Source organism: Delphinapterus leucas, chromosome 2, assembly GCF_059928025.1.
Source record: "Delphinapterus leucas isolate spDelLeu-1000000601 "Yukka" chromosome 2, BTC_Dleu_Yukka2, whole genome shotgun sequence".
Classification (NCBI taxonomy): domain Eukaryota; kingdom Metazoa; phylum Chordata; class Mammalia; order Artiodactyla; family Monodontidae; genus Delphinapterus; species Delphinapterus leucas.
In genome coordinates, this window is record NC_143130.1 from 61,674,476 (window position 1) to 61,698,818 (window position 24,343).

At 40.9% G+C, this 24,343-nt stretch overlaps 1 protein-coding gene across 1 annotated transcript in view; it reads left to right on the plus strand.

The window, feature by feature from the left end:
* FBXO22 (F-box protein 22) overlaps positions 1–23,621 on the plus strand; it is a 30,553-nt gene extending 6,932 nt beyond the window's left edge. Inside the window, exons 3-7 of the mRNA XM_022580141.3 lie at positions 3,930–4,017; positions 4,824–4,919; positions 8,914–9,078; positions 16,918–17,083; positions 22,154–23,621. Of these exons, the coding sequence (XP_022435849.2) occupies positions 3,930–4,017; positions 4,824–4,919; positions 8,914–9,078; positions 16,918–17,083; positions 22,154–22,571 (933 nt within the window). The 3' untranslated portion in view covers positions 22,572–23,621. The remainder of the gene's footprint in view (positions 1–3,929; positions 4,018–4,823; positions 4,920–8,913; positions 9,079–16,917; positions 17,084–22,153) is intronic.
* The last annotated feature ends 722 nt before the right edge of the window (positions 23,622–24,343 follow it).

The window sequence follows — 24,343 nt, forward strand, 5'->3', positions numbered from 1 at the left end:
TGTTGGATCAATCCATTTATCAAAGTAATGCTACCCAGCTTGCTTTTCATTTCCATTTCCATGGAATACCTTTTTCCATCCCCTTACTTTCAGTGTGTGTGTCTTTAGATCTGAAGTGAGTTTCTTCTAGGCACTATGTATAAGGGTCTTATTTTTTCACCCATTCAGCCAGTCTGTGTCTTTTGATTGGAGCATTTAGTCCATTTACATTTAAAGTAATAATTGATAAGTATGTACTTATTGCTGTTGTTCATTGTTTACAGGTTGCTTTTGTAGTTCTTTTTTGCTTATTTTGCTTGCCTCCCTTGTGATTTGATGACTATCCTTAATGTTAGGTTTGGATTCCTTTATCGTGTGTGTGTGTGTGTGTGTGTGTGTGTGTGTGTGTGTGTATTTTTTTTTAATTTATTTTATTTTCTTGGCTGCGTTTTGGTCTTCTTTGCTGTGCGCAGGCTTTCTCTAGTTGTGGCGAGTGGGGGCTACTCTTTGTTGAGGTGCGTGGGCTTCTCATCATGGTGGCTTCTCTTGTTGTGGAGCATGGGCCCTAGGCGTGAGGGCTTCAGTAGTTGTGGCTCATGGGCTCTAGAGGGCAGGCTCAGTAGTCGTGGCTCACGGGCTTAGTTGCTCTGCGGCATGTGGGATCTTCCCGGACCAGGGCTTGAACCCGTGTCCCCTGCATTGGCAGGCGGATTCTTAATCTCTGCGCCACCAGGGAAGCCCTGTGTGTGTATCTGTTGTAGATTTTTGGTTTGTAATTACCTTGAGGTTCATATATAACAGCCCATGTATATATTTGTGATTCTTTTAAGTTGATGATTCTTAAGTTCAAACACATTCTAACAAACCTGCATCCACCCCCACCTTTTATTGTTTTTTTACATTATATTTTCCTTTTTTGTTTGTTTGTCCCTTAACTACTTTTTGTGGATATAGATGATTTTATTACTTTTGTCTTTTAACCTTCCTACTAGATTTTTATATTGCCTAGTGTGGTGTTTTTCTTTTCTGTTTAGAGAAGTCCCTTAAACATTTCTTATAAAGGCTGTTTACAGGTGCTGAACTCTTAGGATTTGCTTGTCTGTAAAACTCTATATCGCTCCTTCAAATCTGAATAATAGCCTTGCCGGATAGACTGTTCTTGGTTGTGTATTTTTTCCTTTCATCACATTGAATATATCATGCCGTTCCCTTCTGGCCTGCAAAGTGTCTACTGAAAAATTTGCTGACAGTGTTATTGGAATTCCCTTGTACCTAACTAGTTGCTTTTCCCTTGCTCCTTTTAAGATTCTCTCTTAATCTTTAATTTTTGCCCTTTTAATAACAGTGTGTCTTGGTGTGGACCTCTGAGTTCATCTTGTTTGGGACTGTGCTTCCTGGACCTGGATGTCTGTTTCCTTTCCCGGATTAGGGAAGCTTTTAGCTACTATTCTTCAAATAAGTTCTCTGCCTCTTTCTCTCTCCTCGACTTCTGGGACCCCTATATTGTGAATGTTAGTACTCTTGATGTTGTTCCAGAGGTTTCTTAAACTATTGTCATTAAAACAATTTTTTTTTGTTCTGTTCAGCTTGAGTAGTTTGTACTATATATTTTAGTACACTCATCCATTCCTCTGTATCATCTAAGCTACTGTTGATTCTTTCTAGTGTGTTTTTTACTTCAGCTATTGTGTTTTTCAGATCTGTTTGATTCTTCTTTATCACTTACTGTTAAACTTCTCACTGCGTCCATTCTTTTCCTGATTTCATTGAGCATCTTTGTGATCGTCATCTTGAACTCTTTATCAGGTAGATTGTTTATCTCTCTTCACTTACTTTTTCCTCTGGGATTTTGTCTTGTTCCTTTGTTTGGGACATATTCCTCTGTCACCTCATTTTGCCTGATTTTTCTGTTTTTATTTCTTTGTATTAGGCAGGTCATTTATGCTTCCTGATCTTGGAGAAGTAGGAGATGTCCTGTGGGGCCCAGGAGCACAGTTTCCTCTGGTCACCAGAGCTGTATCCTCTAGGGATGCCCCTTATGTGGGCTGCAAGGGCCCTTCTGTTGTGGCAGGGCTGATTACTGTGGGTGTGCTGGTAGGCAAGGCTGGCCCCCCAGCCTTATTGGCTGCCAGGTGCTCCTCATGTGGAGGCTGCCAGCTGCTGGTGGGTGGGGCTGGGTCCTGGTGAAGTTGGCTGTGTGGCCTGGAGAAGGGGCTGGAGCTGGTGGGTAGGTAAGCCCTCGGCACTAGTAGACTAGAGGGAGGACTCCAAAATGGTGCTAGCCAGCATCAGTGTTTTCCTGCTAGAACAAGTTCCTGTAAATGGCTGCTGTTAGTGTCTCTGTCCCTAGGGAGAGTCCCAGTTGCCTCCTGCCTCTCCAGGAGGCTCTCCAAGATCAGGAAGTATGTCTGACCCAGGCTCCTTTCAAATTACTGCCTCTTAGCTGGGACTCAGGGCATATGAGATTTTGCATGCACCCTCTATGAATAGAGTCTCTGTTTCCTCCAGCCCTCCGGCTCTTCTGTACACAAGCCCCGCTGGCCTTCATAGTCAGATGTTCTGGGGCCTCATCTTCCTGGTGCAGGACCCCTGGGCTGGAGAGTCCAATGTGGGGCTCGGATCCCTCACTCCTTGTGGAGAACCTCTGCAATTGTGATTATCCTCCCATTTGTAGGTCACCTATTCAGGGGTGTGGGTCTTGACTATACTGTATCTCCAGTTTCCCCCTTCTGCCCTTCTCATGGTGGTTCCTTCTTTATGTCTTTAGTTGTGGAAAATTTTTTCTGCTAGTCTTGAAGTTGTTCTCATCAATAGTTCCTCTATAAATAGTTGTAATTTTAGAGTGCCTGTGGTAGGATGTGAGTCAAGGTCTTATCACTCTGTTATCTTAGCCACTCCTCCCCAAATTATATTCTTTGAAAATGCCTTGTGGACCAAGGAAACTATATCCACAGGTCTTATCCAGCCCTTAAGCGACCTCAGGGTCATCATTCTATCTCAGTATGTTTTATGAGTTTGTCTATATGGAATCTATTCTGAAACATCTTAACTTTCCGAAATCAACATTTCTTTTTCATTTAGTCAGTGTTGAGGCTTTGCTATATGCTCACTTTTTCATTCCATTTTGATAGTAAAAATCTTTGAAAATAACCAGCTTAGGAGGAAAAATATGTTCACCTTTTCATTTAGTTGAGCCACTTTGCCACTTGTCTGTTATGAATTTTGGTGGAAAACAAATAGCCCAGGTTGTAAGGGCTTACAGCCCTCCCTAGTAAGTGGAGATAAGACACAAACAAGAATGACTGGGATGTCAGGGATGTCGCATATGAGGTCAGAGGTCCTAAGGAAGTCTAGGAAAAGGTTTTATAGTGGGTCTGGCACTTAACGCTGTTTCTTAAGGGAAACCATCTTAAATCAAGTCCAAAAGGAAGAGAGCTGCAGAAGAATATATACAGAAGCGGGCTTGTCTGGATAGTAGTGAGCAATAGATTCCTGTAGGAAACTAGTTGGCAAGCTGGAAGTGAAGGCCTGGATTATTTAATTCGGTAGGCAATAAAAAGAGGAATGATACGGTCTGTATACCTTCCCTCTGTTGCTGAGATGTTTCTGTTGCTGTGGTACCTGTTCACATAAAGCAAGTGGAATCTTTTGCTGGTACTTAATGTTTTTGTTTAAGAGCTTAAATTATTGTGAAAATGAACTTCTTGAGTCAAGCTGGAATGAGTTTGACTTGAAGAAATAATAGATGCTCAACAAATGAATGAACTGAAAATGAAAGCTCATGAGTGAAAAATGAGTGAGAAATGGATCGACTCAGAATGCCAATACTGACCTGAAGGGAGGGTAGGGCAACAGTAGTTTGGACCAGGCAGGGCAGAACTTTAAGGGACCACAAAAGCATTCATAGATTTGTGTGATCAGGTTCTGATTTTTTTTTTTTTCCTTTGCAGAATGTCCATATCTTACCACAGACAGTTCTTTACATGGCTGATTCAGAAACTTTCATTAGTCTGGAGGAGTGTCGTGGCCATAAGAGAGGTGAATATCAAAGGAAAAAGTTTTGGATTTTTTTTTTGTTCCCTATGTACCTCTTTCTGGAGATAAATACTATTCTCATTCTGAGAGTTACTGACTTTCTGAGGCTATGGGCCTACTCCCTGGAGAATGCATGAATATGCTGTCTTTGAACTTTGAGAAGCCCTTTTGCTTTGAAGATTGATTTCTAAACCTTGTGGTACAATTGAAACAAATTCTTTAGTAAGGTGTTTTTCTCTTTTTGAAATACTTTAATCCTCCAGGCACTTCTTTTTACTATTAAAACAGGATGTCTTTGGGTATTCAAGCCTTTTATTGTATTGGATGACCATTTACCAAGGTTATCTGTAGATACTGTGCATTCTTGGCTTGCTAAACGAAGAAGTAGACTATATCCCATGTTGGGCACACTGACGCCCAGAGTTAGACTTGGATAGTGGATTATCATTGTCTGATTTGAATCCAGGTGACAGTGTGGTAGAAAAGTCATTATGCTTTAATATCAGCTGAACAGAAAGGTATAATAGTAAATCTGAAAATCAGCCTCTGCTGCTGATGTCATTGAGGCAGAAGCAGTATGTGAACGAGTAGAAGAAGGCAAACTGGCAATGTTTAAGGTCAGATTTAGAATTTAACATATAAAACAAGGGCTCAAAACAGAAAAACTTTTTTGTTTTTAATCAAAGCTTTTAGACTTCCTTGTAAAGTGTTCTGGTGTAAAATAATTTAATATTTGCTTTTTTTCCCCCTTCCTCATCAAATTTGACCTTAAATGGATGACAATGAATAATTTTCCCGTGTTATTACAGCCAGGAAAAGAACTTCTATGGAAGCAGCATTTGCCCTTGAGAAGCTATTTCCAAAACAATGCCAAGTCCTTGGGATTGTGACCCCAGGGATTGTAGGTGAGAGAATACCAACTTGATTTCCATGCTTTGCGTTAATGTGGGGTCCTATAGATTGGTGGGTTATTTGTAGCTTAACAGCATGTTTATATTTTTGGCCATCCAAAGTACAATAAAGTTGGTCATATATACCATCGTATTATATTTCACTTATATTAATTTTCCTTAGGTTATTGTGGTTAATATTTCAAGTCTCAGGGCTGTCCATGTAAACCAAATCTAATTCATATCTTTCCAGGAGCCATTCATAAGAGGACAGAGATCTCATTCTTCCTTTCTACAAACTGGAAAGTATTAGCAAGCATTCTTACTTTTGTCAGTTCAGCCAGAACTGTTTCTGGTGGATGGGGTGAGGTAGGGCTGGGATCAGGAGCTGCAGTAGGCCTTACTAGGAAACTTCTCTTTCTCTGCTTGGCTGCCACTGTTTGAAGTTTATAGCAGGAACTTTCCTTTTCCAAGTTTGCTACTGGTGAATTTTTGCTGGTTTTAATTATTTTGACTTCTGTATCTAATGGGGGGAGCGAGATCCTGTTAAAGCTGTCATGGTGCAGTGGTTCGCATCCCTAGATTGGGATCCCAGCTGTACCACTTTAGTATCGGTATGACTTTGGGCGAGTTAGCTGACCTCATGGGGCTTCAGTTTCCCCATCTATTACATGGGGGTGATTGATAGTACCTTCTTCAGAGGGTTTGAGGATTAAATGAGTTAGCACATGTACAGCATTTAGAATAAAGATATGCAATAAGCGGTAACTAAATTTTAGCTATTATTATTTCTTGTTGCACTCTGTAAATGGCATTTTTAATCTTCACTGAGAGACTTTTGATTGGAATTTAGGAGTCTTGTACAATGAACTACAAAGGATTTCAAGTGTTTACAGATGAATAAGGGTAAATGTATGGTTGATGGGGGACTGTTTCATCCCTCCTGCTATCAGCTCCCACCCCTATACTATTATATCAGCCCCATCACCACAAGTTTTGTTTCTCATTGGATTAAAAAAAATGACGGCAGTGACTGATTTTCTTTTAACTTTCGAATTTTCCTTAAATGAGTGATCTAGTTTTTACCATTATTAGTTATTAACAAATGCTTCTATAGAAACATAGCTTTCATTTCTTACATCATTTGGCTAGACCTCCCCACCCTACACTCTGTGGCATCCTCAAAGCATGACTAAGGTTCTCCTCTTTAAAATTTCAGCTGGGGGTTAGGGACAGGAGAGGGCGGGCCAACCTAGGCAACACTCTTGCCTCCATGACCCCATAGTGAGGGGTGGGCAGTCTACCTGAAGCCTTCCTCTCATGTTTGCCATGTTTCAGAGCAGTTGGTCATCTTTCTAAGTTCTCTTAACGATCTTCATGTCGGGAGTGAGTATCATTCCACCTCCCTTTAGTCGGGACCTGTCCTCGTGTGTTTTCTTGGACCTACTCCTTACCCTTCTTATTGATTCTTGTTCCCACAGCTGAGCACTTTCTTTGTTCCACATATTGTCACAGAAAAACTTCCAAGACAGTTGATTGGATTCCTTTTTCTTAGGCCACAGTTAGTGATTATTTCTAAAATAGCCATTGGCTACTAACCCATTCTTCCTTCTTTAGGTTGGAAAAATGTCAAGTTTCAGAATTCGTTCATTTTTATATATACAAAGATCATTTTCTTTCTTAATTGAGGTAAACTTTACTTACAGTGAAATGCACAATCCTGAGTGTACAGTTTAATGAGTTTTTTTTTTTGTTTTGCGGTACGCGGGCCTCTCACTGCTGTGGCCTCTCCCGTTGTGGAGCACAGGCTCTGGACGCGCAGACTCAGCGGCCGTGGCTCACAGGCCCAGCTGCTCCACAGCATGTGGGATCTTCCCGGACTGGGGCACGAACCCGCATACCCTGCGTCGGCAGGCTGACTCTCAACCACTGCGCCACCAGGGAAGCCCCAGTTTAATGAGTTTTGACAAATTCATATCCTGGTGAAACTGACATGCTAGTCAATATTTAGTATGTTTCCATCACCCCAGGAAGTTCCCTCATGCCCTCTTCCTGCCATTCCCTACTTCCATAGGAAACCCCAGTTCCAGTTTCAGTGACCATAGGTTAGTTTGGCCTGTTGTTGAATGTAATATAAATGGAATCATGTTATATACTCTCTTTATCTTGGCCCTTTCACTCAACATAAATATTTTTAACAACGTAATATTTTTGAGACTCATGTTATTTTGCATATGAGTAATTAATTAAAAAAATTCTAGAGTAGTATTCTGTGACTTAACTTGAATTAATTTTTGTGTATGGTATAAGGTAGGTTCAGGGTTAATTTTTTTTCATATGTTTATCTAGGTATTCCAATGCCATTTGTTGAAGACTTCTCTTCCTCATTAAATTGTCTCAGCACCTTTGTCAAAAATAATTGGCTGTATGTTTGTGGGTCTGTTTCTGGATTTGATTCTGTTCCATTGATTTATTTGTGTATCCTTAAGCCAGAGTCATATTACTGTAGGTCTTGATGTTCTTTTTAAAGATTGATTTCCATAGATCTTGATGTCCTTCTTTTTAAAAATTGCTCTGGCTATCTAGGTCCTTTGCATTTCCACATATATTTTAGAAGCATCCTGTCAATTTCTATAACAAAGCCTATTGGCTTTTAATTCGGATTGTCTTGAGGCCTGCTACGGACAAAAAAAATTGCTTTTATGTTTTGATATTTTTTTGTAGAAGAGGGCCTCATAATAAACTCTGAAATTTTATTTTCATGTTTTTAAATTCAGAATATGTTATGTGGGGTTTGATTAGATTCTGAAATTTTCTCTTTGAAAACTTTTTTTTCCATTTTGTTCTATCTTTGGTTTCTAAAAGGCTTATTGACACTTTTTTTTAAGAGTTTCTTTTTTATACTAGTAAGAGCCATTTACTGTTTTTTAAAAAAAGTAAAGGAAAATTAGAAAAGCAAAAAAGAAAAAAATTTAGCTACTTTAAGCTTTAAGTAGAGTTAACCACTCTGTTAATTTTATGATGCATAACCTTCCGGACTTTCGGTATGTAGTACAGAGTATAGATACAGATAGGTATGTAGTATAGATATATGTATATATGTGTGTATATGTATGTGCGTGCATAAAATATGTATTTATATGCTTATATAAAATACAGTTTTCAGTGAACTTGTAATCTGCAGTATTTGCATCGGTCTGCCAGGGCAGCCATAACAAAATACTATAGACTGGATGGCTTAAACAACAGAAATTTATTTTCTCACATTTCTGGAGTCTGGAAGTCCAAGGTGTTGGCATTTTTCCTTTCTTCTGAGGCTTCATTCTTTGGCTTACATATAGTCACCTGCCTTCTCACTGGGTCCTCACATAGCTTTTTCTCTTTTCTCTGTATGCCTTCATCTCTGATGTTTCTTCCTCTTCCAATCTTACTGGATTAGGGCCTGACCCGTGTGACCTCATTTAACCTTAATTGCCTCTTTATTTAAAGGCCTTATTTCCAAATACAGTTATATATATATGTGTGTGTGTATTTCAGTTCTACATACACACAATATATATAGTGTATATAATTGTCAAATATTCTATGGTAAATTTTACAAGTAGAATTGCTGTGAAGATGTAGTTACTACCCTCCCCCAACTTTTTATTTAGAAAAGCTTCAAACCTATAGAAAAGGGGAAAGAATAATAGAATAGTACAATAAACACCCATATATCCTTCATCTAGATTCACTGTTGTAAAAACTTTTTGCAACATTTGCTTTTTCTGTCTTTGTTTATGAAAACATTTCTTTCTGAACAATTTGAAAGTAAATTTTAGGCATCATGACCTTATACCTCTAAAAATTTCAAAGCTGAGAAACTCTTATTCAGATAGTGGCCTGTTACCTTATTGATTATGTTAGTGACCTAAACTGAAGTTACCTAGATGTGGCTGGGTAATTTACACCAGATGAAACTTCTGTTTTTATTGAATCTGTTCACAAAACTGTTTAACTTTTTTCCTAGTGACGCCAATGGGATCAAGTAGCAATCCACCTCAGGAAATAGAAATTGGAGAATCTGGTTTTGCTCTATTATTTCCTCAAATTGAAGGAATAAAAATAAAACCCTTTCATTTTATTATGGATCCAAAGAAATTAACCCTAGAAAGGCATCAACTCACTGAAGTAGGTAAGTTGTTATTATTTACCATTAATTGCCCGTATTGTTGATTGATTTTGTTTGTTACTTTGAGAGAGTCTGAATTAAGTACACGTTACTTCAGATGTGGATAATTCAAATTAGTGATTAACAGAGGCTAGTGCAATATTTTTTTTGGTAGAAAGGATTTACTTTTTAAATTATTTTACTTACATTAACGCCTGAGAGAACCAGAGATGAATTTTCCATAAATACTCTGTTGATAATAAACTTACTTGTATTTAATTCTGAATTTTGAAGGATTTCTTCCTCTTTGAACATTTTCTATCTTTTTTTAAATTATTTGGCCGTGTTGGGTCTTCGTTGCCGCGCGTGGGCTTTCTCTAGTTGTGGCGAGCAGGGGCTACATAAACTTCATTGCGGTGCGCAGGCTTCTCATTGCGGTGGCCTCTCTCATTGCGGAGCACCGGCTCCAGGCGCGTGGGTTTCAGTAGTTGTGGCTCGCAGACTCCAGAGCGCAGGCTCAGCAGTTGTGGCTCACGGACCTAGTTGCTCTGCAGCATGTGGGATCTTCCCGGACCAGGGCTCGAACCCGTGTCCCCTGAATTGGCAGGCGGATTCCCAACCACTGCGCCACCAGGGAAGCCCTTGAACATTTTCTTATCATTTTGCCCTATTTTGTTTTTTGAAGCTGAAAAGTTTAAGGTTTTATTTCTCTTTTATGCTAGTATAAGCATTTGTTTTTTCAAAAAGTAAAAGATACAGGTTAGTTCAATATTGACTAATTAGAAAGACGGGAATAAGTGTAACGAACTTGATAAGTTTTAGAAGTAGTGTAAGTTAAGGCAGAGTATATCAAACAACGGTTTAGTAGGATATGTCAGGCAGGAAGCTTGGCTGGAGTAGACAGGTCATGCATGAGGTGATTTTTTTTTTTTTTTTGCGGTACGTGGGCCTCTCACTGTTGTGGCCTCTCCCGTTGTGGAGCACAGGCTCCGGATGCGCAGGCTCAGCAGCCATGGCTCATGGGCCCGGCCGCTCCGCGGCATGTGGGATCTTCCTGGACCAGGGCACGAACCTGTGTCCCCTGCATCGGCAGGCGGACTCTCAACCACTGCGCCACCAGGGAAGCCCCATGAGGTGATTTTGAAGAGGTAAAGGGTTAGCTCAGTTTCTAAGCTCTGATAAGAAAGCTTAATTTAATATAGTAAGCAACAAACTAATTATTCAAGCAAAGCAGTGTTAAGGCCTTGCATCTACCTCTGCAGATGAACTGATTGGGGTTAACTTGTTAGAGAAGCTTGTTTGGCCTTTGACTCAGTGCTTTTGCTGAAGGTCGTATTGCCAAGCCTCCTCTGTACTGTCTTTTTGGGTCCAGAAGTAAGTGTGGTGCCTCCTGGGCATGCTCCCCTCTGCCCTATAGCAACCTGGGGAATCCATGATTGAGGTCCTCATGGTATGCTTGAAGCTAGAAGCCTAGTTTTGTCCATTTACAAGAAAGACCCAAAATCTTGAGTGGAAGGAACCATCTATTTTATGATAAAATAGTTATTAGATTTGTTTTAGACCTTGTTTGCATTATAGTGCTAAGTAAGTATAGGAATCAGAAAACTGAAATGAAAAAGAGCCCCACGTTTTTCTGCTGTGTGAAGCGTTTTTATTGGTGTCCTTTCCCTAAGCTGTTTGCTGTCGACAAGTTTGGCTTATTCCAAGGCATCATTTTCATCCTGTTCGTGGCCTTCTGGAAATTGAGGCTTTGCCTAGATTGAGATGATAATCTCTATTCTTTCCCATACTATTTTCTTCACTTCTAAAATTGGACCATTGTCTTTTATGTGGACGAGAAGATGGAGGCCTCTGAGGTGGGCAAGGAGTGTGGTTGGAGCCTGTGGGACGTGCCTTCTCCACAGAGTCCCAGCCTGCACTCCTGAACCAGACACCCGGAGCAGCTCTTATCTATGTTCCATGACAGTGGAAGGCACCCCGTTCCTGGTAGTGTCCCTCAGGCTCGGCACACTTTCTCTGTAAAGGCCAGATAGTGAATATTACAGGTTTTGCCAGTGATACAGCCTCAGTTGCATCTATTCAACTCTGCCGTTGGGAGTGCAGAAGCAGCTATAGACCGTACGTAAAAAAATCAGCTTTGTTCCAATAAAACTTTATACAAAAGCAGGGGCGCCAGATTTGGCCCCTGGGCTGTGGTCTGTCTCCCCCTGCGTTGTAGACTTGGCCACTCTGACTAGAAGGTGGTGTGTGAGCAAACAAAGCAGCTCGGCCTCCTGTGAAATAGGCAGTGCCTCTGTGCGCAGGGACCTCGTGTGTGATATTATAGTTTTTCCAGACCCTGTGTATAGGGAGTGTCGTAATCGGACCCACTGTCACGGTACGTATAAATTTATATATATACATACACATGCACACTTCCTTTTATATTCTTTTTGAAGAACTTACCAAAATGGTGCATTTCTTAAACAAGGCATAGGTTGTTTTAAAGTCTGTATGGTATCCTGTGTTAAAAATAGTCTCTGGAATGAAAAAAAATATATATATATATATATGTGTGTGTGTGTGTGTGTGTGTGTATGTGTATGTGGGCTAGCACTTAATTCTTAAGGAGTGAAGGCAAAAATACCTCTGTTCCCTAAGTGCCATAAAAGCCAATGTCCATTCATTCAAAAATTGTTCACGTGCATGTCATATGCCAGTCCCTGTATGTGCGGGGCTCTGGAGATGCTTGTTGGAGACACACTGTCCTGCCTCTTGGAGCTTCCAGTCTAGCAGGCCAGGCCGACTTTGAATACAGTACCACAGATGTGTAAGTGTTACCAAGTAGAAGAGGTGCTAGGAAGCGTAATCATGGACTTAATCCACTCTGGGGTGTTGGGAAAGTTACATTTGGGCAGAGCGCTGGGTAGAAGTGAACTAGAGTGGGGAGAGGTCCCTCAGATGTGGAGTCAGGAAGAGTATCGTAGGAGTATTGTACCTTCTTTCCAGCTTACTGACAAAAATAGATGAAAGGACAGGACATAGAAAGGGCCTGGCATGTCACCTTCAGGATTTAGGTGCTGTGGATTCACCGGCTCATAGGAAATGTAAGGAGTTCCAGCGTATCTGGAGAGTGGTGGGTGTGAGGAGGGGTGTGGTGTGAGGTGGACCTGGGATGCAGGGTGGGGCCGCTCAGCACTGAGGATCTTGACGTGCCCAAGGGCAGCGGAAGCAGGGATTCTAAACTAAGGAGTGGCACAACTGATGGGTGTTTGGAAAATGCCCCTCTGGCTGTGGTGTGATGGCTTTGGAGGAACACAAGAGAGGAGGCAGGGAGAACGGGGGGCTGTTGTGGCTATTGCAGTGGTGTTGTAGAGACATGGGCGGATTCAAGATGAAGTTCCCACGTGAGTCCACAGGGTGAGGTGATGGGTTAAAACGTTGTGGGGTGAGAATGAGGACCATGGCAGTGTTGTCACCGAGGTTTCTGCCAGGGCAGGTGTGCAGTACCTTCTCCTTGAGGTAAGGAATAGACGGGGGTGCAGGTTGGAGGAGTCAGATGATCAGTTCTGGGTTGGACACATTGAATTTGAGATGGGGACATTGATTAGACAGTTGAATATGTGGGTCTGGAGCTCAGGAGAATGGTCTCGACCACAGATACAAATTTAGGAATATCAGGTAATTAATGGTGGTTGTTCAGGTCCTTTCTGCTTACTTCATTTTGGTCTTCTGATGACTACTCTGCCAGCAACTGAGAGGTGTAAAAACTAAATTTTAATTATTTGTTAAGTCAGAGTCCAAAAAAAATTTGAGGGATTAAGTTTTTAAATTATCTGGAGATTTCATAGAGAATCTTGAGGGGGGCCACAGTCAGTGATCAGGTGCAAAGCAGAGAAAAATGGTGCTAAAAGTTAAGTGACGGAACTTGTCCTGCTTTAGAAGCTGCCTAGCCCTTGAAAAAGCTGGGCAGCTTCTAAAGCAGGAAGGTGACTTAGAAGGAGGGTGGTGCCAGTGTTTTGTTAGGCTTTCCTGCCCTTTGTGGTGGATTTCACTCAGCTCCAGGAGCAAAGAGCTAGGAGAGAGCAGAGAACTAGCAGAGAGCTGTAAGGGGCCTGGTGGGGGCCAGCTCCCAGGTTATGGTGCTGGCAGGATACAGCCCCTGAGCCCCCGGGCCGTAGGCTCATGTTCATGGAGCTGACTGGTGTGGTGCTTCTCTTTTTTTTAATCCCCTACCATGTACGTAAAGTGACACGGCTTCTCATTGAACGATATCAGAGAGATTTTTGGATAAGGTGCATCTCAAAAAAGCATGACAACTACGTGATAGCCAGAGCAGCACAGGTGACCCCTAGCTGGTTTGGAGGATAGGATGCATGGCTTCTTTATTTTCCCTCTAAATATGATGTTTACTTCAGATTCATTTGATTCAAGGGGAAATAGCATCTTGAGTGTCATTTTGTTATTTGATAACTTGTGTAACTCGTGGTCGGGGCCCTCAGTTTAGCCAGAACATGTTTTGATAGCTCTCCTCTATTGAACCCTTACCGGGGGCCAGGCACTGAGCAGGGTTGGATGCTTCTTTATGACATTATCGTATTTAATCATCACAACCACTCTTGAGACTTGCTCCTGCCCCGGTTTTAGAGGAGGAAGCTGCACTTGGAGAAGTCTAGTAAATTGCTCAGTCAGATGGCTACAAGGGGTTGAGCCTGAGTTCTGATCCAGGTCTGACTCCAAAAGTCATGTCCTAGCATGCTGACTTCATATTTATACATGTTTAGTGTAAAAAAGATGGATATAAAGATACAGGGAAGGAAGTGATGCTAAAACTAAGGTTGTGAGGAAGAGAGAACACAGCTTCTATCTATGAATTGTTCATGGTATTAGCCTCTCATTTCAAGTAGACATTATCTTTCACGTAGGTTTTCTACATGCATTTAGATTACATCACTTTCAAACAGGCCATAAAACAGCTGTCTTCAGAGAGGCTTCCCTAAAAAGAGTAGAAATCTGAACATGCAGACCTAAAGCCTTTTCAAGCAGTCCTAGCCAATCTTTGGAATAGTTCTTCATAGCTGGCTTTCCTGAATCTGATGCTGCTCTGGGTGTCTAGATTTGATTTTTTTCCTTTTATTTAACCTTCCAGCTTGAGCATAGCTATAATGAATTTATATTCTGCCTTATTTGAAAATGAATTTAAGGCAGCATACAAAGATACATAGACTATCAGTGGAGGAATTCTGAGTTGAGGGACATGGGTAGGAGGAATATAGTGCAGCCAGGATGGAGGGTAGTACATGAGATACAGACCATCATTTGCTAGATGCGGGCCACAGGTTTGGCTGAGCTAGGGCAGAAGAAGCATTAACTCTTCCCAGTTTTCTGAGAACTGAGATAAATTCTAGTGGATCCATATGCCCTTATAAAAAATAGCTTGTTTTTCAAGCTGTTTCTTACCCCATGTCGCTCTATGAACACCAATGGCATCACCCCAACTATGTCTCCTTAAAATAAAAGCAGTTGTAGGATCCAAACCAATGAGGTCTGGTTACTGAGCTCTCTGCGAAATCTAAAAATGTTTAGAGCTGCCAAAGGAATGGATGGCCCACGTGCTCTTCAGCCACTCAGTCTGCTGTGACTTAGATCTCATGCTGGATTTCAGGGAACAGTGAACTGGAACTTGCACCTTTTATAGTTGGGCTGGTTGAGTACGTCATCTGCCCAACAAACATCGGAGCTGAGAAATACGGCTAGCGTGCTTTCCTGAAGTTGAAAGTCCTCAGATGCTGGTAGTGAGCAGAGGGCCCTCTTGTTTCCCCAGAGGCAGGACTGAAGGCAGTGCCAGGATTTCCCTCAGAATGAGCTGGGTAGTCGTCTTTTCAGGCTCGTGTACCTTAGGCCTCAATTTTTAGTGGCAAGGAGTTTGAATTGTACCTTCCTTCTGGTACATGATACAGACCTGTCTGCTCTGTCAGGCAGCCAGCCTGGGCTAAGGCAGATTTGTTCTCTAAGCTGGGTGGGGGAAGTGAGTCTGGTTTCTGGATTTGTGTGTGTGGTCCCGCTGCAGAACAGGACCACTGGAGGAGGATGTTGAAAGCACTCAGTGTGCGTTGGATGAATAAGGGCGGTGCCTATAGAACATTCAGATGAAAATTTTAGTAGGCAATTGTAAAAGAGGGCCTAGAGCTTAGAAATCAGGAAAGGGAGAGACTTAGAAGTTTTTAGGTTTCTAAAACTTAAAACTGAGAGTCAGGAGATGTGGGTCTAGAGCCTGCCAAGATGCCATCCTGGGCCAGTCACTTTTCTAGGATTAGCAGCCCTTCTTTGTAAAACAATCGTAAACTGTTGATCCCGCGGGCCTCTTTTGACTCTGAAAATTCATTCTAAAAAAAAAAAACATTCCCTGAAAATTTGCTGGGCTGGTCTGTGTGGAGAAAAAGACCTTTTAGTAATGGTTTGGGGTATGTGGTATCTTGAAAGTACTGGTTTGTACTAATATCCTTCTTACTCTCCAAATCAGTGATGTACTGTATAGAGAATTAGAAATGGACCAGAGGCAGTCTCCCTAGATAAATCATTATTTGGTGTTAGGAATTGGTCATTCACCTCCACTCCACCCCGTTTCCTTATTAAGTGAGCCTTATTTCTGGCAACCTTTATTTACCCTTACGTCTGTGAAGATGGAAGTCATGTGGCTGAGTCAGTGGAAACTCAAATGTGAGTCAGGTGTTCGATTTTTTTTCTTTTTTGTGTCCCAGAGCCACCTCTTTGGCAAATTTCAAGTTGATAGTGTATAAACAAGGTGCAAGAGGCACATGTGGAAGCCTGGGAGCTTGTAGGGGAGAGCATGAGTACTGCCTGGCCTCCTGATAGACTATGCTGCCCTCTAGTGGTAGCTGCTTTTCATCCATATGCTGCAGAATTGAGTATTTCCCTGCTTTGGAACGAGTTTCCAATGGTTAAACCGCCTTCACTCCCACTCCCTTTCCTGGAATATACGGATAAGGCCTGTATTTTAATGGTGTATTAGTTTCCCGAGGCTGCTGTAACAAATTAGCACAAACTTTAGTGGCTTAAAACATTTATTCTACCACAGTACAGAAGGCCAGAAGTTTGGAATCAGGGTGTTGATGCGGCTGCATTCCCTCTGGATGCTCTAGGGGTGAATCTCTTGTCTCTTCCACCTTCTGATGCCATCGACATTCTTTATGGCTGCATCATTCTAGTTTCTGCTTCTGTGGTCACATTGCCTCTTCTGTCTGTCTCTATTTCTCTTATAAGGATACTTGTATAGCATTTAGGGCCTATGGATAATCCAGATGATCTCATCTCAAGATTTAATTACATCTGCAAAGACCCTTTTTCTTTTCCAAGTTAGGTCACATTCTTCTTTCCAGGGATTTGGTGTGGATATGTCTTTGGGAGACCACATTCAACCCACTACAGGTGGTTAGTGCTGTTTCTGTCCATTTTCTCTGGATGTTTAAATTCCCACTGCGTCTAACTCTGTCCTTCGTAAACCAGTGTTCCCTTCCATTCCAGGTGGTGGCTGTGTGGAATGGCTTGCACCAAGGCCCACCAAGGGTGCTGCTCAGTTACATAGCTGCTTCCTTATTTGTGTTGAGTGTTGATTGTATTATTTTCAAATAGCCATTTAGTTTTCTTAATGATGAAAAATTAATTATAGCAAAGATTTTGAGTAATGTTAAAGTTTGCAAAAAAAAATGGAGGACTTGACAGCTTAAACAGTAAATTGCACTTAACTAGGCTTACAGGACATTAGTAGTAACATTTCATTTTGCAAAATAATAAAATGAAGAAGTCCTTTTTAAGGATTTCTTTTAAGGCTATCTTTAATTGTTTCTCTTCATTTCTTTGCAGGTCTTTTAGATAACCCTGAGCTTCGTGTGGTCCTTGTATTTGGCTATAATTGCTGTAAAGTGGGAGCCAGTAATTATCTGCAGCACGTAGTGAGCACTTTCAGTGACATGAATGTCATCTTGGCTGGAGGCCAGGTGGACAACCTGGCATCGCTGACCTCTGAAAAGTATGTCTGATGTGCTTCTGATTTCTTCTGCACATCATGGGAAATGTTCTCATGGGAGATGTTTGGGTTTTTAAAAAACATGCTTAAAGAATTGCTAATAGTTAATTCCGTTTTGCAATAGACATAGGTTGAGGGGCTCACACAATGTAATTCTGCTTATCTTTGAAGAATGAAATTTATATATGTTATCCTTTAAGAACTTAGTTGGACTTACACTCTCCTCAAAATTGACTTTCAACATTGTCTACTGAGCTCCCTTGGCAGCTCTGTACTCTGTAACTGCAATACAGTAAGTCCCCTACATAACGAACCTTCAAGTTGCAAAACTTTTGTGCGTTTGCATGTCCAGTCATGTAAGTTAGCTCACGTGACGGGCATACGTTGTCACGTGCGTGCATCCTCTACAGGTGGTGGTGCTTCTGCGTACTGTACAGGACTGTATAGAGCACAGGAGTAGAGCGTCTTTAATTAAAGCCCAGCATGTCCGGAAGCAAGCGTAAAAGCAGTGGTGATGTAGCTGATACTGCTACGAAACGCCAGGCGAAAAGAACTGAGAGAGTGGAGCGAGGCAAAAAGATGGTAGACGTCACTCATTATCATCACATGAATCGTTCAACCATAGGCACGATTCTAAAGGACAAGGACAAGAACATGTGAAGTCTGCTGTGCCGGTGATGTTGACAATATTATTGAAGAAGTGTGGAAGAGTGATGGAGGAGATGGAGAAGCTTCCCAGTGTGTGGATGCAGCATCAGCCTCAGTGTCAAGTCCCGCTCAGCTTAATGCTGATTCAAGAGAGAGCTAAGAGCCTTTATGAAGACTTGAAGAAGAAACATGGCAAAGAATCAGAGGGCACATCTTTTAATGCCAGCCACGGCTGGCTTCATTGGTTCAAGACTAGAGTCAACCTTCATGATGTAAAAGTAAGTGGTGAGGTAGCGAGTGCAGATATGGTAGCTGCCCGGGAATTTCCTGAAATGCTTCGAGAAATTACTGATGAAGGCACGTATTTACCTGAGCAGGTTTTTAATGTGGATGAGACTGTACTGGAAGAGGATGCCAGACTGAAGTTACATCAGTAAGGAAGAAAAGTTGATGCCAGGCTCTAAACAGCAAAGCATAGGCTAACTCTTGTTTGGTGGCAGTGTTTCCAGCGATATGAAGCTGAAGCCTCTCTTAGTTTATCATTCAGAGAACCCAAGAGCCCTTAAAAACATAGCCAGGGGCTCTCCTCCTGTTGTGTGGAAGAGTAACCCCAAAGCCTGGGTTACATAGGCCATTTTCCAGGACTGGTTTGTCCACCACTTTATCCTGAAGGTAGAGAAATACTGCTTGGAGAAGGACATCCCGTTCAGCATTCCTTTGCTCCTTGACAGTGCTCTGGGCCACCCCCCCATTCACAGACGGCTTTCATCCCACGTCAGAGTAGTGCATCTGCCACTGAATACAATGTATCTCATCCAACCTATGGACCAGGGAGTTATAATGACTTTCAAGAAATATTATTTATGTCACACTTTTCGTCAGGCAGTAAAGGCAAGTGACAAATCAGGAACAACCTTGTGACAGTTTTGGGAGGACTATAACATATACAAGGCCATAAGAAACATTGACTTTGCTTGGCGTGAGGTTACGGCCGTCACCATGAATGGGGTTTGGAAGAACCTTTGTTCATGACTTTTGTGGATTTGAGAAGGTGGATGAGGAATCCAAAGAGGTCTTCAGCAACTTAGTGACCCTCAGCGAGAAGCTGGAGCTAGGTCTGCAAGAGGACGACTTCACTGAACTCCTTGCTGTGCAACATGAGGAGCTTACTAATGAAGACCTGATGGAATTGGGGGCCCAGAGAAAGGGCACAGAGAAACAAGAGGAAGAAGAAGTAACTGAAGAACCGAAGAGATTCACGACACAGGAAATGGCCAAGGGGATTTTCTTTATTTGAGGAGGCACTGTTAACTTTTTGAGGCATAGGACCCGGACGTAAAATGGTACACAAAGGTTGTAGCAGCTGTTCAGAATGCCATCCAGTGCTACCGTGTCATCTGTGACGAGAAAAAAAGAGCTACTACCCAGACATCACTTTTTCAAGACGGTAGATAGAATTGAATCCAGCAAGGAACCAGAACCTGTGCCATCAGCGTCAGGCGTGAGTGAAATTGCAGCTTCCCTCCATCTCCTAGAGCGATCCGATCCTTCAGCTCTACCATCTCCCACCTCCTCTTCCTCCTCCAGTCAGTAGCTTTTCTTGCCTGTTCACTGGATGCCAGCCCCTGTATGCCAGCTGTTGTACTGCACTACTGTACTTTTCAAGGTACCGAACTGTAAGATTAGAAATGTTTTATTTTTTGTGTTTATGTATTATTTGTGTGAAAGGTATTATAAACCTATTACAGTACAGTACTACATAGCCGATTGTGTTAGGTGGGTACCTCGGCTAACTTTGTTGGACTTAACAAATTGGACTTAAGAACATGCTCTCGGAACGGAACTTGTCCGTATGTAGGGGACTTGTTCGTACGTAGGGGACTTCGTATGGTTCATATGTATGTCACTTCCTCTGGTTCTGTTTTCCTCCTCTAAAGGAAATGCATGGTTCAACAGTACATCTTTATGGTAAAACTTCTCAGAGCCTCTAATACTGTGCTCAGTACTTTGGATCTTTTAGAGGGAGGGGGAATATTATTACCTGTGGCCCTTTTTAAATCTGTTTGGCCACAAAACCTTTTGTCCATGGAGCATCTTGCAGGCTGACTGGTATTACTTGGCACACATTTTTGGAAATACTGTACTAGATCTTTTTTTTTTAACATCTTTATTGGAGTATAATTGATTTAGAATGTTGTGTTAGTTTCTGCTGTAGAGCAAAGTGAATCAGTTATACATATACATATATCTACTCTTTTTTAGATTCTTTTCCCATATAGGTCATTACAGAGTATTGAGTAGAGTTCCCTGTGCTATACAGTAGGTCCTTATTATCTATATTATATATAGTAGCGTGTATATGTCAGTTCCAATTTCCCAATTTATCCCCCCCCCCCCCGCTTCCCCCTTGGTAACAGTAAGTTTGTTTTCTACATCTGTGGCTCTATTTCTGTTTTGTACATAAGTTCATTTGTACCATTTTTTTAGATTCCACATATAGCAATATTACTTGGCCCACGTTATTGGAAGTACTATACTAGATCTTTTGAAAGGCTTTTTCAAGCTCAAAAATGATGCATCTTTCATTTTATTATTAGGGCTTTTGTTTTCAAAGATAAAAAATATTTGCTCTTCTATCTTGAACCATTACTTACTTTTCCATTTCCAATGAAAGTATGTAGTATTTTGAGTTTGAGCTAATTAAGTGGACATAAATATCAGCTGTTTCCAAAAGCAAGAAAATGAGATACCCCCCCCCCGCCCCCATTCTCCAGATGTTTCCTGCAAGCACTATTATTTGTTTCTCTCTATATTTGTGTTTAGTATTTGGATCCTAGAGTGGTGACATGGAGGCACACTGTTAGAGATCAGTATCATTAAGAGCAGCTTAAATCGTCCCAGTCATCATCTCCCTCCTGGTAGTCAGCACTGATGGATCAGGGAAAGCAGGTAGCTAAGTTGAGTTCCCTGGAACCTGAGGAAGAAGGGAGGAAAGCCAACTGCACTGAACTCTAAGCACTGGATTTCATGCATAAGTATACCTGATTCTTGTTAGCTATCTGTGGGTTATTTCTCCTTTTGCCTAATTTTCCTTATTGTCTTTGCTTTTACTTTGAAATTATATACAGATAGGGCAATGGCAATTTAACAAACAGTTGATTTTTGAAATGCAACTCACTCAGACATATAACTGAGGTGCTAGCCTGTTAGCGTGGCTGTCTGTATATAATCTACTCTTTATACCTAATGTGGGAAATATACCCTCAACAATCATTACCTCTTACATGACACATTAATTTTAACGTGGTCTTTACACTGTGTCATGGAGTAAGGGAAGCCATTGAGTAAATCAGTGCTCCATGTTAATGGTGTCCAGATAGGAGCCCCGCTCCCTCCAAAAAAAGGTGAATAATTCCTTTTAGGCAGGAGACTCGTGTTGCAGTTGTATACCAAAGAGGAAATGTAATAAGGTTAAAGGAACAGCAGCAGACTTCAGAAGATGGATTCTGCCCCTCAGAAACTGGTTTTGCCACTAGTTAGCCTTAAGTTGCTCAGTACTTAAGCTTTTTAAGTCTTAGTTTCCTGTTAACCCAGTGAATCCTGTCCATTTTGTAAACTCTGATAGAAATGTTAGGTACTTACTTGGTTTTCCCCCAATGGGTGTTCACTGTATTATGCTTTACAGCTTTATTGGCATTTTATTTTTATTTTCTGTAGTAGCCATAAAATATTTCATTAAAAAAAATACCAGGCAAATAGAAACAAAAAGAAAATGTATGATTTTACCTTCAGATTAAGCTAAATTATCAGGTCAAAGCAATAAATAAGACACAGCAATATAGTCTATTCCTTTATGGACCAAACAGTATAGAGCTTAAAACTTCTGGAATTATGGGTTCTTAATAAAATTATCCTCCATGATTGAATATTTAATACACCTCTTTTAGAATTTGACAGCTGAGGTAGGGGAGAAAAGATACCAAAGAGGTAAATAATACCAAAATCTTTATATCATATAAAGATTTATGATATAAATCTTTATATCATAGTGTATATGCATAAAACTGTAAGATTCCTTTTTCAGGGAAGTGAGAAAGGTAAGAATACTCTGTACCCTTCTAAAGCTCAGGTTGGATTTTAGAAATCTTTGTGGAGATGATGCATTTGCCCCTTTGTATCTGTGACTGAGGAAATGGTTGCTTTCTTCTCTGTAGATCTGCCTTCTGCATTCTTTTAATATATTAAGTTCAGTAGTTTAATTTTTAACCCTTATTACAGTCCTCTGATCAGGGAGAGAGAGCCTCAGACTAACTGTAGACTAAGGCAGCACTTCCCAACCAATGAATCAGGAGGATTTTTCTTTTATACTGTAAATTTGAATGGTGTTTCATGATATATTACCACTTTTCTAATTTAATTTTCTAGGAACCCTCTGGATATTGATGCCACCGGTGTGGTTGGACTATCATTTAGTGGACATCGTATCCAGAGTGCCACAGTGCTTCTCAATGAGGATGTCAATGACGAGAAGACTGCTGAGGCTGCGATGCAGCGCCTCAAAGCAGCCAACATTCCAGAGCAGAATACCATTGGCTTCATGTTTGCGTGTGTTGGCAGGGGCTTTCAGTATTATAGAGACAAGGGGAATGTGGAGGCTGATGCATTTAGAAAGTTTTTTCCTAGTGTTCCTTTATTTGGCTTCTTTGGAAATGGAGAAATTGGATGTGATCGCATAGTCACTGGAAACTTTATATTGAAGAAATGTAATGAGGTAAAGGATGATGATCTATTTCACAGCTATACAACAATAATGGCACTAATTCATCTTGGGTCATCTAAATAAAGCCACCTGTAAAGTGGCTTTCACAATGTATAACTTTTGGGCTCTGTCTTTTCCAGAAAATGGAAACTTGGGATATGTATATTACAAACAAAAAACTTTATATGTATCTGTTTTGTAGCTTTGACATTCTGAAGATTATTTGGTAGTTTTTAATATATTAGATGAAGGACAAGTTTGTACATAATGTAATGCAAGACCGGGAGTTGAGAGCTTTTGCATCAGGCACAAGTGAACCAATTATGGCTATACTGCACCAGATATGTAGCTGCTGTGTGATAGGACTTTAAATAGTCTTCTGCATAGGAAGACTGAAAAAGGATTCATCAACAGAAAGGAGATTTAAGACATTCCATGACTGCCTCTGCAATGTTAGATGATCTTTCAGCAGACTCATGAAGATATTTTTCTCCCTTAATAAAGGAGAAAAATACACAGATGGCTTGGGAAATTTTTCTCTGCTTTACAATTTTACCATTTTTTTCAGAAGCTGTAACAAATTGCTGACTTTTTACTTATTTGATAAACGTTAAAGAACTATTTTTGTTTTAGTACTCTAAAGTTGCTTAGTCAAATAAATTGCCAAGACTAATCAGTATTTTATTACCTTATAAGGAAAAAAATTTTCCTTTTCCCTCAATAAAGAGATTGCAACAGAAAATTCTTTTTTTCACCTACTTCTATGTAACTAACTAATTGGCAGATGAGACAATTACATCACCTTATTTTGGTTTTATACCAATAAAACATACCTTGGAAACTCAGATAGCTGTGTACTTCATTGCTTTTAGTGAGTGAGTGAACGAATCCTTTAGAAAAGAAAACCCAGAATAATGGTATTTGTTAGTTAGCAAATCCTGGCATATTTCCAGTAAAATGTTTTTCAAGTTTAAATTTCTCATTATGTAAATATCAAAATGAAATCTGTGTAGAGAACACCAGTTTACCCCCCAATATCCATTCTTTCCTTTTCACACAGTCATAAAACCTTTGATTTTTTCAGCTAGGCACATGCACACCAGAATAAAGACTACATCCTTGTCTCCCTTGCAAGTATGACTGTTCTGGCTGGTGAAATGTGAGGGAAATGATAACGTGTCCTTTAAAACAGACTGGTTTTTTTTTTTTTTTTTTTGCCTTTTTTCGATCCTTTTGCTTAGAAGTGTATATGATTGTGAGCCATCTTAGACTCTACAGAAGAGGCAATGCTCTATTGTGGAAGAGATCACACAGAATGATAGGTTGCCATACAGTTTTGTTGACTGCTACCATTACTGATTTGGACTGCCTATCTCCAGAGTGTTGTTTTACAAGACAGAAATTAACATCATTCTTGCCTAAGGCACTTGTTTTTTCCAGGTCTTTGTTACAGGATATCTGTATTAGCATATTCTAATACAGTATGATATAATATATGGCACTTTTGTAATAGTGGTTTTAACGGGATAGAAGAAAACTTGAAAGGTAAGTGAAATCAAATATGTTAACAACATTCCTGCTTTTTTTTTTTTTTTTTTTTGCGGTATGCAGGCCTCTCACTGTTGTGACCTCTCCCCTTGCGGAGCACAGGCTCCAGACGCGCAGGCTCAGCAGCCATGGCTTACGGGCCCAGCCGTTCCGCGGCATGTGGGATCTTCCCGGACTGGGGCACGAACCCGTGTCCCCTGCATCAGCAGGCGGACCCTCAACCACTGCACCAGGGGAGCCCCTGCTTTTCTATTTTTAATCACTTTTTTTAAACCAATTTTTACTTCAAAAGATTTTTTTTCTTGCTG